The sequence below is a fragment of the Carcharodon carcharias genome, chromosome 9 (assembly GCF_017639515.1).
Source record: "Carcharodon carcharias isolate sCarCar2 chromosome 9, sCarCar2.pri, whole genome shotgun sequence".
NCBI classification, from domain to species: domain Eukaryota; kingdom Metazoa; phylum Chordata; class Chondrichthyes; order Lamniformes; family Lamnidae; genus Carcharodon; species Carcharodon carcharias.
In genome coordinates, this window is record NC_054475.1 from 172,449,095 (window position 1) to 172,468,037 (window position 18,943).

At 43.4% G+C, this 18,943-nt stretch overlaps 1 protein-coding gene across 3 annotated transcripts in view; it reads right to left on the bottom strand.

Annotated features, from left to right (window-relative positions):
• The window catches only part of pabir2 (PABIR family member 2), a 170,938-nt gene that overhangs the window by 135,735 nt on the left and 16,260 nt on the right, over positions 1-18,943 (bottom strand). For all 3 annotated transcript variants that reach the window (XM_041194832.1, XM_041194831.1, XM_041194833.1), the window contains exon 2: positions 6,885-6,963. In XM_041194832.1, the coding sequence (XP_041050766.1) occupies positions 6,885-6,963 (79 nt within the window). The remainder of the gene's footprint in view (positions 1-6,884; positions 6,964-18,943) is intronic.

Sequence of the window (18,943 nt, forward strand, 5' to 3'; positions counted from 1 at the left end):
GCATGGCAGATGCAGTATAACGTGGATAAATGTGAGGTTATCCACTTTAGTAGCAAAAACAGGAAGTCAGATTATCTGAACGGCTATAAATTGACATGGGGGGGAACGTGCAACGAGACCTGGGTGTCCTCGTACACTAGTCGCTGATGGTAAGCATGCAGGTGCAGCAGGCGGTAAAGAAGGCAAATGGTATGTTGCCTTCATAGTGAGAGGATTTGAGTACAGGAGTAGGGATGTCTAGCTGCAATTATACAGGGCCTTGATGAGACCACACTTGGAATATTATGTGCAGTTTTGGCCTCCTTATCTGAGGAAGCATGTTGAGGCTATAGAGGGAGTGCAGCGAAGGCTTACCAGACTGATTCCTGGGATGGTGGGGCTGACATATGAGGAAAGATTGAGTCGTTTAGGACTATACCCACTGGAGTTCAGAAGAATATGGGGGATCTCATAGAAACCTATAAAATTCTAACAGGATGAGACAGAATAGATGCAGGAAAGATGTTCCCGATGGTGGGGGAGTCCAGAACCAGGGGTTACAGTCTGAGGATACGGGGTGGACCATTTAGGACTGAGAAGAGGAAAACTTTCTTCACCCAGAGAGCGGTGAGCCTGTGGAATTCGCTACCACAGAAAAGTAGCTGAGGCCAAAACATTGTATGTTTTCAAGAAGGAGTTAGATATAGCTCTTGCAGCGAAAGGGATCAAAGGGTATGGGGAGAAAGCGGAAGCAGGCTATTGAGTTGGATGATCAGCCATGATCATGATGAATGGCGAAGCAGGCTCAAAGGGCCGAATGGCCTGCTCCTTTTTCTATGTTTCTTTGTAAGTAGTAAGTGCGTTGGCGTTAATTTTACAAAATTCCCTAGATTCTGGAAAGGTACCCTCAGGGAAGAAAGTGGCAAATATAATCGCTCTATTCAAGAAGTGATGGAAGCAGAAACCAGACATCAGTTAGCTTGACATCTGTCATGGGGAAGGTGTCAGAATCAATCATTAAAGATGTTCTAGGTGGGCACTTCGAGAAACTCAAGGTAATTGGGAAGAGGCAACATGGTTTTGTGAAAGGGAAACCATGTTTAACCAATTTATTGAAGTTCTTTGAAGGAGTAATGTGCGCTGTGGATAAAGGGGAGCCTATAGACATACTGTACTTAGATTTCCCAAAGGCATTTGATAAGGTGCCACATCAAAGATTATTGCAGAAATTAAATGTTCATGGTGTAATGGGTAACATTTTGGCATGGATCGAAGATTGGCTGGCTGGCAGAAGAGTGTGTGCATAAATAGGTCTTTTCTGATTGGCAGGATGTGACAAGTGGAGTTCCACAGGGGTCTGTGCAGGGGCCTCAACTTTTTACAAATTATATCAATGATGTGGATGAGGGGAGCGAAGGTATGGTTGCTAAATTTTCAGATGACACAAAGATAAGCAAGAAAGTAGGTTGTGAAGAGGACATAAGGGGGTTATAGACAGATAGATAGGTTGAGTGGGCAAAAATCTAGCAGGTGGAGTATAATGTGGGAAAATGTGAAGTTGTTCACTTTGTCAGGTGGAATAAAAAAGCAGAGTATTATCTAAATGGAAAGCGACTGCAGAGGGATCTAGGTCTAGTGCATGAGTCACAAAAAGTTAGTATGCTGGTACAGCAAGTAATTAAGAAGCCTACTGAAATGCTATCCTTTATTGCGAGAGGAATTGAACATAGAGGAAGGATGTTATGCTCCTGTACACATGGCATTGGTGAGGCCACATCCCAAATACTGTGTGCAGTTTTTGTCTCCTTATTTAAGGAAGGAGGCAGTTCAGAGATGATTTTTTCAATCATTCATGGGATGTAACATTACTAGCTGGGCCAGCATTTATTGCGCATCCCTAATTTTAGAAAATGTTGATGAGCTGCTTTCTTCAACTGCTGCGGTCCATGTGGTATAGGTACACCCACTGTAGGGAGGGAGTTCCAGGATTTTGACCCAGCGACAGTGAAGGAACAGCTGAAAAATTTCCAAGTCAGGATGGTGAGTGGCTTGGAGGGGAACTTCCAGGTGGTGGTGTTCCCATCTATCTGTTGCCCTTGTCCTTCTAGATGGTAGTGGTAATTGGTTTGGAAGGTGTTGTCTCAGAAGCCTTGGTGAACTCCTGCAGTGCATCTTGTAGATGATACACACTGCTGCCACTGTGCACCGGAGGTGGGGGGAGCGAATGTTTGTGGATGTGGTGTCAATCAAGCAGCTGCTTTGTCCTGGATGGTGTTGAGCTTCTTCAGTGTTGTTGGAGCTGCGCTCACCCAGGCAAGTGGAGAGTATTCCATCACACTCCTGACTTGTGCCTTATAGATGGTGGACAGGCTTTGGCCTGCATCACCCCCCACCCCCCCACCACCCCACCCCACCAGGATGTTGATAGTGGGGGATTCAGTGCCGATAATGCCACTGAGTGTCAAGGGGTGATGGTTAGATTCTCTCTTATTGGAGATGGTTATTGCCTGGCACTTGTGTGGCACAAATATTACTTGTCAGCCCAAGCCTGGATATTGTCCAGGTCTTGCTACATTTCGACATATAAAGCTTCATTATCTGAGGAGTCGTGAATGGTGCAATCATCAGCGAACATCCCTACTTCTGACCTTATGGTGGAAGGAAGGTTATTGATGAAGCAGCTAAAGATATTTGGGCCTAGGACACTACCCTGAGGAACTCCTGCAGTGATGCCCGGGAGCTGAGGTGATTGACCTCCAACAACCACAACAATCTTTCTTTGTGCTAGGTATGACTCCAACCAGTGGAGAGTTTTCCCCAATTCCCATTGACTCCGGTTTTGCTAAGGCTCCTTGATGCCACATTCAGTCAAATGACACCTTGATGTCAAAGGCAGTGACTCTCACCTCAGGAGTTCAGCTCTTTTGTCCATGCTCAAACCAAGGCTGTAATGTAGTCAGAAGCTGAATGACACAGCAGAAGCCAAACTGAGCGACCATGAGCAGTTTATTGCTCAACAAGTGCCATTTGATAGCACTGCTGATGACCCCTTCCATCATTTTACTGATGATCAAGAATTGACTGATGGGGTGGTAATTGGCCAGGTTGGATTTGTCCTGCTACTTGCATACAGGACATACCTGGGCAATTTTCCACATTGCTAGGTAGGTGCCAGTGTTGTAGCTATACTGGAACAGCTTGGCTAGGGGCATGGCAAGTTCTGGAGCACAAGTCTTCAGTACTACTGCCAGAATATTGTCAGGGTCCATAGCCTTTGCAGTTGTTTCTGGATATCACGAGGCGCAAATACAATTGGCTGAAAACTGGCATCTGTGATGCTGGGACCTCAAGAGGAGGCCGAGATCGATCATCCACTCAGCACTTCTGGCTTATGATTGTAGAAAATGCTTCAGCCATTATCTTTTGTACTAACGTGCTGGGCTCCCCCATCATTGAGGATGGGGCCATTTGTGGAGCTTCCTCCTCCAATGAATTGTTTAATTGTCCACCACAGTTCATGACTGGAGGTGGCAGGACTGCAGAGCTTAGATCTGATCTATTGGTTGTGGAATTGCATAGCTCTGTCTATCGCTTGCTGCTTATGGTTCCTGGCATGCAAGTAGTCCTGTGTTATAGCTTCACCAGACTGACACCTCATTTTTAGATATGCATGGTGCTGCTCCTGGCATGCCCTCCTGCACTCTATTACTAAATTGATAACTGAATGAGCATGTTGTCTTCTGAGGAAAGGCTGGACAGACTGGGCTTGTTTCTACTGGAGTTTAGAAGAATGTGGGGTGATTTGATTGAATTATGCAAGATCTTGAACGGTCTCGAGAAGGTGGATGTGGAAAGGATGTTTCCTCTTGTAGGTGTGTCCAGAACTAGGGGGCACTGTTTTAAAATTAGGGGTCACCCTTTTAGGGCAGAGATGGGGAGAAATTTTTTCCCTCAGGGTTGTACAACTTTGGAACTCTCTGCCTCAGGAGGCGGGGTCATTGAATATTTTTAAGGCAGAGGTAGACAGATTCTTGTTAGGCAAGGGAATCAAAGGTTATCAAGGGTAGATGGGAATGTGGAATTAGAAACATAAACAAATCAGCCATGATCTTATTGAATGGTGGAAAAGACTGATGTGGTTTCACCATAACCATTGAATTGAACCATACAATTGAAGCAAGGCTTCTTTATTCTTATACTCTAATCCCTTTGCATTAAAGGCCAACATGCCATTTGTCGTCCTAATTGCTTGCTGCACCTGCAAGCTAACTTTGTGTTCCCAGTACAAGCACACCCAAGTCTCTTTAAACATCAACACTTACAAGTTTCTCACCTTTTAAAAGATATTCTGCTTTTTCAACTTCTGACCAAACTTCCCTGTAAATACTCCATCTACTGTCTTGCTGCCCATTCATTTAACCTGGTTATATCTGTTTGCAACCTCTCTGTGCCCTTTCCACAGCTTACCTTCCCACCTTATCATCATTGTATCATAAGCAAACTTTGATACATTACTCTCTGTCTCTTCATTCAAGTTATTAATATAGATTATAAATAGCCGAGGCCACAGCACTGATCCTTGCGGCACTTCACTATTCACTGCCTGCCAACTTGAAAAAGCTTCGTTTATGCCTACTCTCTGCTTTCCACCTGTTGGCCAATCCTCTATTCATGCTAATAAATTACCTCCAACTCCATGAGCCCCGATCTTGCATATTAACCTTTTATGCGGCACCTTATCGAATACCTTTTGGAAATCCAACTATACTACATCTGCTGGTTCATTTAAATATCCTACTAGATACATCCTCTAAAAACTCTATTAAAAACCCTAAATAAACAGGATTTCCTTTGAATAAAACCCATTTCACTTGTTCTAATCACACTATGCTTTTCTAACTGTATTGTTAAGACTTCCTTAATAACAAATTCCAGCATTTTCCCAATAACTGATGTTGGGTTAACTGGTCTGTAGTTCACCATTTTCTCTCGCTCTCCCTCTTTTCTCGAATCGTGGTGTAACATTTGCCAACTTCCAATTTAGTGGGACCATTTGCACTAAGGTTTTATATATGAAAAAAGGGGAAAAAAGTCAACAGACGCTTGGAGAGGTTTGAATTCATTAAGGAGCATCAGCATGGATTTGTAAAAGGCAGATAGTGTTTGACGAATCTAATTGAATTTTTTTGATGAATTAACAGAGAAGGTAAGGTGGATGAAGGGAATGCAGTGGATGTTGCCTATATGGATTTTAAGAAAGTGTTTGACAAAGTACCAAATAAAAGGCTGATGAACAAAACTGAGGCTCATGGAATAGGAGGATCAGTGTCTGCTTGGATAAATAATTTGGCTTCAGGTCAGAAAACAGTGAATAGTGGTAATCAGTTGTTCTGTAGACTGGAGGATGATAGACTCTGATTATCCCCAAGGACCAGTGATAGGACTAGTGCTTTTTTTGATTATGTATATGACTTGAGTATTGAAATACAAATAAAATTTAATTTGCTGATGATATCAAACTTGGAGGTATAGCGAATAGCAAGGATGATACCAATTGACTACCCATCTGGTTCACTGATGTCCTTTAGGGAAGGAAATACTCTGTCCTTACCTGGTCTGGCTAACGTATGACTCCAGAAAACAGCACAGCAGTTGACTCTTAATTGCCCTCTTAACTGCAGTGATTCAGATGGCGGCTCACCACCACCTTCTCAAGGTCAGTTAGGAATGGGCACCAAATGCTGGCTTTGCTAGCAATGCTCACATCCCATGAACAAATAAAAAAAGGCATACAGATAGGCTAGCAGAATGGGCTAACAAGCAGCAGATGGAATTTAATAGAGAGAAGTATGAGGTGATGCGTTTGGGCAGAAGGGGTAGGAAGTGGAAATATGGACTTAATGGCACAATTCTAAAGAGTATACAGGAACAGAGGGACCAAGGAATTCAAGTGCATCAATCTTTAAAAGTGGCAGGATATATTAGGAGAGCAGTTAGCAAAGCATGTGGGGTCTTGGCTTTATAAATAGGGTTATTGAGTACAAAAGCAGAGAAGTTATGTGAGCCTTTATAAAACTCTGGTTAGACCAGAGTAATCCTAGAGTATTACAGCCAGTTTGGGTCATCACACTTTCGGAAGGATGTGAGGGTCCTTTAGAGGGTGCAGAAGAAATTACCAAAAAAGTTCTTGAGTTGAAAGGTTTTAGCTACATGGATAGGTTAGAGAAGCTGGGGCAGTTTACCTTGAAGCAAAGAAAACTGAGAATAGATCTGCTATATGTGTACAAGATTATGACAGGTTTAGATAAGGTAGACAAAGGAAAGCTCTTCCCAATAGCTGATGGTACAAGGACTAGGAGATACAGATTTAAGGTTTTGGGCAAGAGATGCAGGGGGAATCCGAGGAAGAACTTCTTTATGCAAAGAGTGGTAACAAACTGGACTTTACTGCTGACAAATGTGGAGGAAAGGAAATTGAATAGGTACTTCCACCACCTTCTCAAGGGCAATTAGGAATGGACAATAAATGCTGGCCTAGCCAGCGATGCCCACATCCCATGAAAGAATAAAAAAAAATTCAAGGGAAATAAATTTGCAGGGCTACAGGGCTAGGGCAGGTGAATAGGACTGAATTGATTGTTCTACAGAACATCCAGCATGGACTCAAAGGCCTCCTTTTATGCTGACTCTGTAGGGTTGTACATAAGAGGGTTGTTCCATGATGAGAGGCTGTGTAAATTGAGTCTATATTCTCTGGAATTTAGGAGGAGAGGTAATCTCATTGAAGGGGCTTGATAGGGAAGACACTGAAAGTTTAACTTCCTTAGTTGGAGAACCTAGAACATGGTGGGGGCACAATGCACAATACACGCAAGCATGCACACTCGCACATGAGTTGTCTTTACCTGACTGTGCCGGTTCATGACAGTGGTGCTGTTCCTCCGATTGCGCAGGACATCTGGTTGAAAAACCTGAGAGTTGTCACTAAAATGAAACAATAGCCAAACAGCAATCATCTGAGTGTGATTTCCATTAACATCAGACAACTTCAGAGAATACGCTCAAGTTTCAGCATTTGTTAACCATTGTTTAACAGAAAGGATTTGGATTTTTAAAACAGTGTGTTACATCTGCTTAAAAGAAATAATTGACACAATGAGTGGTTCAAATGCTAACTGGCTACTTAGAGAAATAGTTTTCTCCAAAGACTGATAAGGATAATTAAACAGCTGATGAACACTTCAGACCCAACATATTCAACCAGTGTAAAGCTGCATCAATAAAGCCAATGGAATGTTAAACTATACAGCCATAACACGATACAAGTCAGACAAAGTCACAAAATTACATAGACCCACTGCTCAAGGTATGGGTGTAAGTCTGGTGGGAGTCACCTAGAACTCCGTGTCCAGTTCTGCTCACTGAGGCAAAAGGAGGGATTCTAACGCCGGAGAAAGAGCCGTGAGGAGGCTGACTCTTTATTTCAAGTTTCTTCAGTTATGAGGAAACATCATAAAAGAAGCTTGGTCTTTGCAGTTTGGGACACAGGGGTTCAAGATGTGGTGTCAGAGAGAAATGAGGGATAGAAAAAGATATGGAAAATCACATCTAATTAAATTACAAGTGTAAGACAAGAGGCTATGTTCAAACTACTAAACGCAAATTTAGGGCTGACACTAGGAAGTTTTTCCTCATTCAAAGACAATGTATGGAACAGGCCGCTATATAAAGTGAAGGTTAAAACTCCGGAAACAACAGAATGGTGCAAAGTGGCTACATAGGAAGACGAGATAATTCAGCCTCTCGAGCTTGTTCTGCCATTCAGTTTGATTTGTGGCAAGTAACATTTGTGCCACACAAGTGTCAGGCAATGGCCATCTCCAACAAGAACGAACCTAACCATCGCCCCTTGACATTCAATGGCATTACTATCACAGAATCCTCCACTATCAATATCCTGGTCTTTCAAGTCTGAAGCTTTGGCTGCTCAATGTGAACAGCTTGAGAACTCAGTTTAAAATACTGAGCTCAGGGCCCCAGTGTTTGGCAGTGTCTGCACTCACCTCCCCCAGGCCCTGCCTCTAGCTCCTGGAAGTACAAGGGCAGCCTCCAAGCCACACACCATCCTGACTTGGAAATATATCGCCATTCCTTCACTGTCGCTGGGTCAAAATCCTGGAACTCCCTAACAGCATTGTGGGTGTACCTACACCAAATGGACTGCAGCGGTTCAAGGGGGCGGCTCACTACCATCTTCTTAAGGGCAGTTAGGGATGGGAAATCAATTTCAATTTTAGGAAAATAAGGAACAATGGCTGATCATCTACATCAACTCCACTTTCCTGCCCTATCACTGTATTCCTCAATTCCCTTAAGGGTCCAAAAATCTATTAACCTTAACCTTCACTATACTCAATGACTGAAAATATACAGCTTTCTGGGGTAGAGAATTCCAAGGCTCTCAATGCTTGAAATGAAGAAATTTCTCCCCATCATAGTCCCAAATGGCTAATCCCTTATCCCAACTGTGACCCCTGGTCAGGACTCTCCAGACAAGGAAAACAGTCTCTACCTGTCAAGTATCTCAGGATTTTCTACATTGAGATCACCTCGCATTCTTCTAAACTCCAGAGAATTATAGGCCCATTCCACTCAATCTCGCCTTACAGTACAATCCTCGCATCGCAGAAATCAATCTAGTGAATTTACAGTGCATCCCCTCTAAGGAAAGTACATCCTTCCTAAGGTAGGAAGGAGATCAAAACTGTGCGCAGCAATCCAGGTGTGATCTTACCAAAGCCCCTAACTGCAGCAAGACTTCATTATTCTTATATTCCAACCCCTTGCAATAAACACTAAATAACATTTGTCTTCCTAATTGCTTGCTGTACTGGCATGTTAACTTTGTGTTTTGTGTACAAGGATGCCCAAATCTCTCTTGTTACGGTCCCCAGCTGAGGTTACTACTGGACAAGCCTGATCTCAGGGTGGAACCCAGCTTGATAGATCCTAATTTATTTGTTTGTTTGGATACGTGGAGAGGGGTGACTAAACAGAGTCACTGAAGTCTGCTAATGAACTTTTAACAAAAGCATAAAACGTTATCAAACAAGAAAAGATTAACTAAATTACAATACGCCTTTGCCTACAACTATACCTTTACAAATATATAGATTTGTAAGGATAGCACAAGTTACAAAAACTCTCATATTCTAATGTCCACACGAAGTGCACAGTTCATGTAAACCAGTTGGCAACCTGTGGTCAGTCACACCACACTCTGAAACTAAGTTACAGATGCCACCTCAACCAGATGCTATGGATCTCTGCTAACTTACCCCCCCACCCCCCGTCCCCAGACGCTTGTCACACCATGAGCCAAACAGTCTCACTGCATTCCGTCTTTCACATGAGGGTTCCAATGTCCACTCTCCAAAACTTGCTATGGAATCTTCTCCCAAACTGACACATACTTTCAGACACCTTCCACAAGGGTTCACCTCCAGGGTTTTAAACTCTGCTTCCGATGTTCTTCTTCCCTGGGTCGCTGTATGCATTCAAGCTGTCTTCCATGCACTCTCTCTCTCACTGACTCAGCTGTCAACAGTACACAACTGCTTCACATTGCCAAAGCAAAGAGTTACAGGCCTTCAGCCATCTCTTTGGACCATCTGGCCTCTTGAAGCTGTTCTCGCTTTAAATCTGCTTTCTGCAGCTTTTGTCTCTTTAAATCTGAAGGTTGGAGCCTTTCTCTTAACCTCGCTCAACAGGACCTTTTCCAGGTTCCTGTCCTTCCTTTGACTAGAAGGTCTGCTTGGGACTTTCTCCTGTTCTACTCCTCTGGATCTAGGGACCTTTTCTTGGGACTGGCTATCTGTCCCTTCTAGGTGGATTCGGTTTGGCAGCTGTCTTCAAACTGAAATCAAAACTGCTGTTTCTTTAGTTTTTGTGTGTGTCTGTGGGAGGGACCTGCTTCTCTGGACCCCTGTTGGCAGGCAACAGCCCAGTTTCTCTACTCTTGTCTGTTTAACTTAGCTGTCACAAACGTAAAACTCTCATTAGAAATGCAGGCACCTTTTAAAGTGAAACTAAAACTCAATTTGACCTTTGCTTAACTCATAAATAGAGATACAAATCAAACTTAAACCTTAAAGCTAAAACTCATTCCCAACACCCCACAAACACAAATGTAACTTATTAAACTATATGTATTTCCTAACACTCTGAATCCCTTGAAAGCCCAATTGACCCTCAGCATCCACAGGCATTCGGAGTTCCAGCTTTCCTTTGAGTGAATCAGTGCTGCCAGATTTCACTCCTAAGGGACTTCAAGGCCATTCTGAATGGATGAACAAAGATGGCTAAAGACACTTGTAATCCTGTGAAAGTAAAATAACTGATGTCCAAGAGCCCTTCCTTCTCTATACCCCTCCACCTCACTTTCCTCCTTAATGACGCTCCTTAAAACCTACTGCTTTTATCACCCACCTGAGTATTTCCTTATGGGGCTCAGTGTAATATTTGCTTTATAGTGCTCCTATAAAGCACCTTGGGGTGTTTTATTCATGTAAAGGCACTAAATAAGTTGTTGTTGTAGTTCTTATAAGACCATAAGACATAGGAGCAGAAATTAGGCCATTCGGCCCATCGCGTCTGCTCCACCATTCAATCGTGGCTGATAATTTTCTCAACCCCATTCTCCCCGTAACCTTTGATCCCCTTACCAATCAAGAACCTATCTATCTCGGTCTTAAATACACTCAATGACCTGGCCTCCACAGCCTTCTGTGGCAATGAATTCCATAGATTCACCACTCTCTGGCTAAAGAAGTTTCTCCTCATCTCTGTTCTAAAAGGTCTTCTCTTTACTCTGAGGCTGTACCCTCGGGTCCTAGTCTCTCCTACTAATGGAAACATCTTCCCCACGTCCACTATCCAGGCCTTTCAGTATTCTGTAAGTTTCAATCAGATCCCCCCTCATCCTTCTAAACTCCATCGAGTATAGATCCAGAGTCCTCAAACGTTCCTCATATGTTAAGCCTTTCATTCCTGGGATCGTTCTCATGAACCTCTTCTGGACCCTCTCCAGGGCCAGCACATCCTTCCTGAGATACGGGGCCCAAAAATGCTCACAATATTCTAAATGTGGTCTGACCAGAGCCTTATAATGCCTCAGCAGCACATCCCTGCTTTTATATTCTAGTCCTCTCGAAATAAATGCCAACATTGCATTTGCCTTCCTAACTACCGACTCAACCTGCAAGAGAATCTTAAGGGAATCCTGGACAAGGACTCCCAAGTCCCTTTGCACTCCAGACTTCTGAATTCTCTCCTCATTTAGAAAATAGTCTATGCCTCTATTCTTCCTAACAAAGTGTATGACCTCACACTTCCCTACGTTGTATTCCATCTGCCACTTCTTTGCCCATTCTCCTAACCTGTCCAAATACTTCTGCAACCTCCCTGCCTCCTCAATACTACCTGTCCCTCCACCTATCTTTGTATCATCTGCAAACTTAGCCAGGATACCCTCAGTTCTTTCATCTAGATCATTAATGTATAAAGTGAAAAGTTGTGGTCCCAACACTGACCCCTGCGGAACTCCACTAGTCACTGACCGCCATCCTGAGAAGGACCCCCTTATCCCCACTCTCTGCCTCCTGCCAGATAGCCAATCTTCTATCCATGCTAGTACCTTGCCTCTAACATTATGGGCTCTTATCTTACTGTGCAGCACCTTGTCAAAGGCCTTCTGGAAGTCCAAGTAGATAACATCCATTGGCTCTCCTTTGTCTAACCTACTCGTTACCTCCTCAAAGAATTCTAACAGATTTGTCAGGCATGACCTCCCCTTGATGAAACCATGCTGACTTTGCCCGATTTTACCATGCACTTCCAAGTATTCTGAAATCTCATCCTTAATAAAGGACTCTAAAATCTTACCAACGACCGAGGTCAGGCTGATCGGCCTGTAATTTCCCATCTTTTGCCTCACTCCCTTCTTAAACAGGGGGTTACATTAGTGATTTTCCAGTCCTCTGGGACCCTCCCTGACTCCAGTGATTCCTGAAAGATTGCCACGAATGCCTCCACTATCTCTTCAGCTATCTCCTTCAGAACTCTGGAGTGTAATCTATCTGGTCCAGGTGATTTATCCACCTTCAGACCTTTCAGTTTTCCTAGCACCTTCTCCTTGGTAAAGGCTACCATACTCACCTCTGCCCCCCAACTCTCTTGAACTTTGGGGATGTTACTCGTGTCTTCCACTGTGAAGACTGACGCAAAGTACCTATTCAGTTCTCCGCCATTTCTTTGTTCCCTACTACTACTTCTCCAGCGTCATTTTCCAGTGGCCCAATGTCCACTTTTGCTTCTCTCTTACCCCTTATATATCTAAAAAAAACTCATGCAATCCTCTTTTATATTACTGGCTAGTTTACGCTCATACTTAATCTTCTCCCTCATTTCTTCTTTAGTTGTCCTCTGTTGGTCTTTGGAGGCTTCCCAATCCCCTGGTTTCCCACTGCTCTTCGCCGCATTGTATGCTTTCTCTTTAGCTTTTATGCTGTCCCTGACTTCCCTTGTCAGCCATGGTTGCCTCGTCCTCCCTTTAGTATGCTTTTCTTCCTAGGGATGAATTTTTGCTGTGTCTCCCAAATTACTCCCAGAAACTCCTGCCATTGCTGTTCCACTGTCTTTCCTGCTAGGCTCATCTCCTAGTCAATTCTGGCCAGCTCCTCCCTCATACCTCTGTAGTTGCCTTTATTCAACTGTAATACTGTTACATCTGATTCCAGTTTTTTCCTCTCAAATTGCAGGGTAAAGTCTATCATTTTAAGGTCTCTTCCTCCTCAGGGTTCCTTCATCTTAAGCTCCCTTATCAAATCTGCCTCATTACACATCACTAAATCTAGGGATTGCCTGTTCCCTTGTGGGCTCCACAACAAGCTGCTCCAAAAAGCCATCTCATAACATTCTGTTCTTCTGTAACATCATGTCTGGCAACTTGTTAAACAAAGAACACTCCACAACAAAGTAGAGTTAACAGCAAGATCTGTATCTGTGGCTTTAAATCAGCCGGAATAACAGATCTTTTTCCACTATACTGAACTATTTAGAGTCCCTGAGTAAGGGGTGTGAACGAGAATCAACTTCAGAATCAATATCCAACAATCTCGTCATCAAAGATAAAAATGAGAATCTCCAGTTTCCACCCCTGTTAAATTCGCAGATCAACTGGCAAAGAAACTGCAACGCCTTAAATTATCAAGTTGCCAAAAATAATCAAGTCTCATTGACAACAGTCTGGCATTGCACTCTACAATTACTCCCATCAGTGAATGGTGAAGAAGACAGAACACAGTCAATAAAACCATTCATAAAATGCCAATCAGAACAAAACCAAACTTCTTATAACAAACTCAAAACCAGGCAGTGAGGACAGAACAAGGTTGGTTCCAACTTCTAGTTTCCTCAATAGAGTATGACAAGCTTTACATTGCTATACTCACCTTGTTTTCACAATCACCAGTTCCATACCAACCTACACAAAGTACCATCTTCTGCCCAAGGTGCCTTCTCCCTGTTTAGAACCAAGACACATTCTCTCTCTAGCCAGCCTCATTGACCTCGATCGGCAAGGGACAACTTTAAAATCCCGATCCTCGTGTTTGAACCTCTCTCTGATTTTGTAACCATCTCCAGCCTTATCTCCCATAATACTTCCTTTGATTAAAGCCACTTGGGCACACCTCAACCAGCCCATCTTCCCCATCAGGGGCTGTACCTTCAGCAGCTTACTCTCAATGCTCTGCGATACCATTTCTAAACCCTATCCCCTCAAATCTTCCACCGTTCACAGAATCACACAGTGCAGAAAAGGCCCTTCGGCCCATCAAGTCTGAACCGACACGTGAAACACCTGACCTACCTACCTAATCCCATTTACCAGCACTTGGCCTTGAATGTTATGACGTGCCAAGTGCTCATCCAGGTACTTTTTAAAGGATGTGAGGCAACCTGCCTCCAACGCCCTCCCAGGCAGCGCATTCCAGACCGTCACCACCCTCTGGGTAAAAAGGCTTTTTCTACATCCCCCCCTAAACCTCCTGCCCCTCACCTTGAACTTATGTCCCCTCGTGACTGACCGTTCAACTAAGGGGAACGGCTGCTCCCTATCCACCCTGTCCATGCCCCTCATAATCTTGCACACCTAGATCAGGTCGCCCCTCAGTCTTCTCTGCTCCAACGAAAACAACCTCTCTTCATAACTTAAACGTTTCATCCCAGGCAACATCCTGGTGAATCTCTTCTCTACCCCCTACAGTGCAATCACATCCTTCCTATAATGAGGCGACCAGAACTACACATAGTACTCCAACTGTGGCCTCACCAAGGTTCTATACAACTCCAACATGACCTCCCTACTTTTGTAATCTATGCCTCAATTGATAAAGGCAAGTGTCCCATATGCCTTTTTCACCACCCCACTAACATGCCCCTCCGCCTTCAGGGATCGATGGACACTTTGTTCCTCAGAACTTCCAAGTGTCATGCTGTTCATTGAACGCTTCCTTGTCAAATTACTCCTTCCAAAGTGTATCACCTCACACTTCTCAGACTTAAATTCCATCTGCCACTTATCTGCTCATTTGACCATCCAGTCTATATCTTCCTGTAGCCCAAGATACTCAACCTCACTGTTAACCACCCAGCCAATCTTTGTGTCATCCGCAAACTTACTAATCCTACCCCCCACTTAGTTATCCATGTTGTTGATATAAATGACGAATAATAGGGGACCCAGCACAAATCCCTGTGGTATGCCACTGGACACTGGCTTCCGGTCACTAAAGCAGCCTTCTGTCATCACCCTCTGTCTCCTACAACTAAGCCAATTTTGAACCCACCTTATCAAATTACCCTATATCCCATGTGGCTTTGCCTTCTTTATAAGTCTCCCATGTGGGACCTTGTCAAAGGCTTTGCTGAAATCCATATAAACTACATCAACTACACTACCCTCATCTACTCACCTGGTCACCTCCTCAAAAAATTCAATCAAATTTGTTAGGCATGACCTCCCTCTGACAAAGCCATGCTTACTATCCCTGATCAAACCTGGCCTCTCCAAGTGGAGATAGATTCTCTCCTTCAGAATTTTCTCCAATAGTTTCCCTACCATTGACATGAGACTCACTGGCCTGTAGTTCCCTGCCTTATCTCTACAACCCTTCTTAAATAGCAGAACCACATTAGCTGTTCTCCAGTCCTCTGGCACCTTCCACATGGCCAGAGAGGAATTAAAATTTTGGGTCAGAACCCCTGCAATGTCTTCCCTTGCCTCTCTCAGCAGTCTGGGACACAAGTCATCCGGACCTGGAGGTTTGTCCACTTTTAAGCCTGCCAACACCTCCAGTAACTTGTCACTCCCTATATCAACTTGCTCAAGAACCTCGCAGTCTCTCTCCCCGAGTTCCACACCTTCATCCTCATTCTCTTGGGTGAAGACGGATGTGAAGTATTCACTCAACACTCTACCGATGTCCTCTGGTTCCACCCATAGATTGCTCCCTTCGTCCCTAATGGGCCCTACTCTTTCCCTGTTTATCCTCTTCCCATTGATATGCTTATAGAATATCTTGCGAATTTCCCTACTTTTACCAGGCACAGCTTTCTCATATCCCCCAATTACTTTCTTAAGCTCCACCCTGCACTTTCTGTACTCCACTAATGCCTCTGCAGATTTCCTTCCCTTGTACCTGCTCAAAGCCTCTCTTTTCCTTCTCATCGTATCCTGAATATCTCTGGTCATCCATGGTTCTCTGGGCTTGTTACTCCTTCCTATCACCCTAGAGGGAACATGTTAAGCCTGTACCCTCCCCATTTCCTTTTTGAATGCCTCCCACTGCTCTTCTGTAGATTTCCCCACAAGTAGTTCTTCCCAGTCTACCTTGGCCAGGTCCTGCCTTATTTTACTAAAATCTGCTCTCCACCAATCCAAAACATTTTTTGCAACTTGTCTATTTCTTTATCCATAACAAGCTTAAATTGTGGTCGCTATCACTAAAATGCTCCCCCACCACCACCTCAGCCACCTGTCCAGCTTCATTCCCCAGAATTAGGTCCAGTACTGTGCCGTCCCTTGTTGGACCCTCTACATATTGACCTAAAATGTTTTCCTGTACACATTTCAAGAAATCCACTCCATCCAAGTCTTTAACACGATTATTATCCCAATTAATGTTGGGAAAGTTGAAATCACCTAATATAATTACCCTATTTTTATTGTTTTTACACACTTCCACAAATTGTGCACATATTTGCTCCTCAATTTCCCACTGACTATCTGGGGGTCTATAATAAACACATAACAATGTGGCTACCCCTAACCCCTCTGACTTCAACCCCCTCTGCCCCAAAACTTCACCATAAAGCCTCTTTGTCCACTCAGCCCTAAAAACCTCCATCTTGTGCCCTGGACTCCATTGCCATAAACACCATTTACATTATTGCAATACCCTCCCAAAACCCTCTGTCCTCAAGCCCTTTCCACATCACTCACTTCAAGACCGTCCCTAAGTCAACTGGTTTGGCCCAACGATTAGTAACTCACTCTCTTCGTAGCTCAGCTTTCATTTTCCTGACAAGCCTGCGAAGCTCTTCAACATCATCCTTCAGTTAAAGACGTTGAACTATATTAAAAGCAGGTTGTTGCTACATAACAATACAGCAATTTGACAGTTCTGACATCACAAACAGCAAGTGATGCACTGCTTGTTACAAACATCAGGTGTGAAAGTTCAATAGCTTCCTTAAAATCACATATCACTATTAACTACACTTTACATGAACTTTAAAATAGCAGATCAATGAATTGAGAATGAAAGCAATGAAGATGGTCATCCCATAAACAATCATTTGCAGTTTACTCCCCCACACAGCACTGGAAAATAAAGAATCATAGAATAAAACACACACAAGGTGGTCATTTGGCCCATCAAGCCTGTACTGGCTCTTCAAAAAGAGAGCGATCCAATTAGTCCAGGTCTCTACTCTTTTCCCATAGCTCTGAAATTTTTTCTTTCAAATATTTATCCAATTTCCTTTTGAAGTTACTATTGAATCTGCGTCCACCACATTGCAGGTCACAACTCTGTAGAAAATAAAATCTCGTCTCTGATTCTTTTTCCAATTAGCTTAAATGTGTGTCCTTTCCGTCCAGCGGAAATGGTTTCTCCTCACTTACTTTATAAAAATCCTTTATGATTTTGAACACCTTTGCCAAATCTCCTTTTAATCAAACCCATTTTCTCCACATACTGCTCACAACCAAATAATAGCCAGTGAGTAAGGGGAGTAAAATTGTCTAAAAAGCAGGACCCACTGATTAGTCACCCAGTGAATGAATAAAGTATTGAATTAGGCTGCAGTTCTATAATTAAAAGATCTCTTAGTCACTTGGTAGTACAGCACTTGAGTATTGCTGAAAAAAGAGACATGTTGTCGAAGCTTTTTGTCTTTCACTCATCAGGACAGAATTCACAAGGATATCAATAGTAAAGGGAACAACAATTTATACTGCATGAGAAAAGAATATGAGATGGTCTGCCTATCACACAAATGCGTAACGTGGTATATGAATTTCAGTGCCGGTGTGATGCCAGATATTTAGGCCGTACGTCCCAACGATTGGCAGATCATATCAAACAGCTCAACCCTTTGGCTGTTTACAACAGGCGAAGTACTGACCATGCCCAACCAGCTTGTACATGCAAAACTCAAAACAATGTCCAACATTAGATGTGATTCTGCAATTGGACAATACTTGCTAAACAATCCTGAGTGTGCTAAGTAGTACACTGACAACCAATTTAAGATCATCGGTCAAGCTTGCACTGTGGCTCACTTACGTATGCTACAGCATCATATATTCACACAGGGACTTGTTCTTTACAGGCAAAAGGAGCAGATCAACACATTGTGCCTTTTTCAACTAAACAAAAGGTTGTGGGACAGCCATGCCCAGGTCATTCATAGAAATGCCTTGACCAATCAGAGTTGACTTGTCTGGTTTCAAGTTAAACAAAATCTTGGTAGTTAATATGTATCTTCCTGATATATATTAGTGACCTAGACTGTGGTGTGCGGGGCACGATTTCAAAATTTGCAGATGATACAAAGATTGGAAACGCTGTCAACTATGATGAGGATAGTCTTGAATTTCAAAAGGACATAGACAAGTTGGTGGATTGGGCAGACATGTGGTAGATGAACTTCAATGCAGATAAGTGTAAGATGATTCATTTTTGCAGGAAGAATGTTGAAAGACAGTATAAGACAAGAGAGAAACTCTAAAGGTAGCGCAGGAACAGAGGGATCGCTCCACCAACTAAGAACGGCCATGCACCACCACCCACAGAATCGAGAAAGAGCTATCAATCTGTCAATCCTTTCCGCGTCCGGGCCGGGTGAGGTTTCCCGTGTTGAGTCAAATTAAGCCGCAGGCTCCACTCCTGGTGGTGCCCTTCCGTCAATTCCTTTAAGTTTCAGCTTTGCAACCAGTAATCATTGAAGATGGCAGGGCATGTTGAGAGAGCAGTCAATAAAGCATATAGTATCTTAGTCTTTATTAATAGGGGAATTGAGTACAAGAGTAAGGAGGTCATGTTAAACTTGTATAAGACATCAGTTAGGCCTCATCTAGAATACTGTGTCCAGTTCTGGAAGCCATGCTTAAAGAAGGATGTTAAGGCATTAGAGAGAGTACAGAGGAGATCCACAAGAATGATTCCCAGGATGAGTGCAGAAGGGCAGCACCAGACATACCTAAAGATGAGGTGTCTACCTGGTGAAGCTATAACACGGGACTACTTGCAGTGCCAAACAGCATAAGCAGCAGGTAATACACAGAGCTAAGCGATCCCATAATCAACTGACCAGATCTAAGCTCTGCAGTACTGCC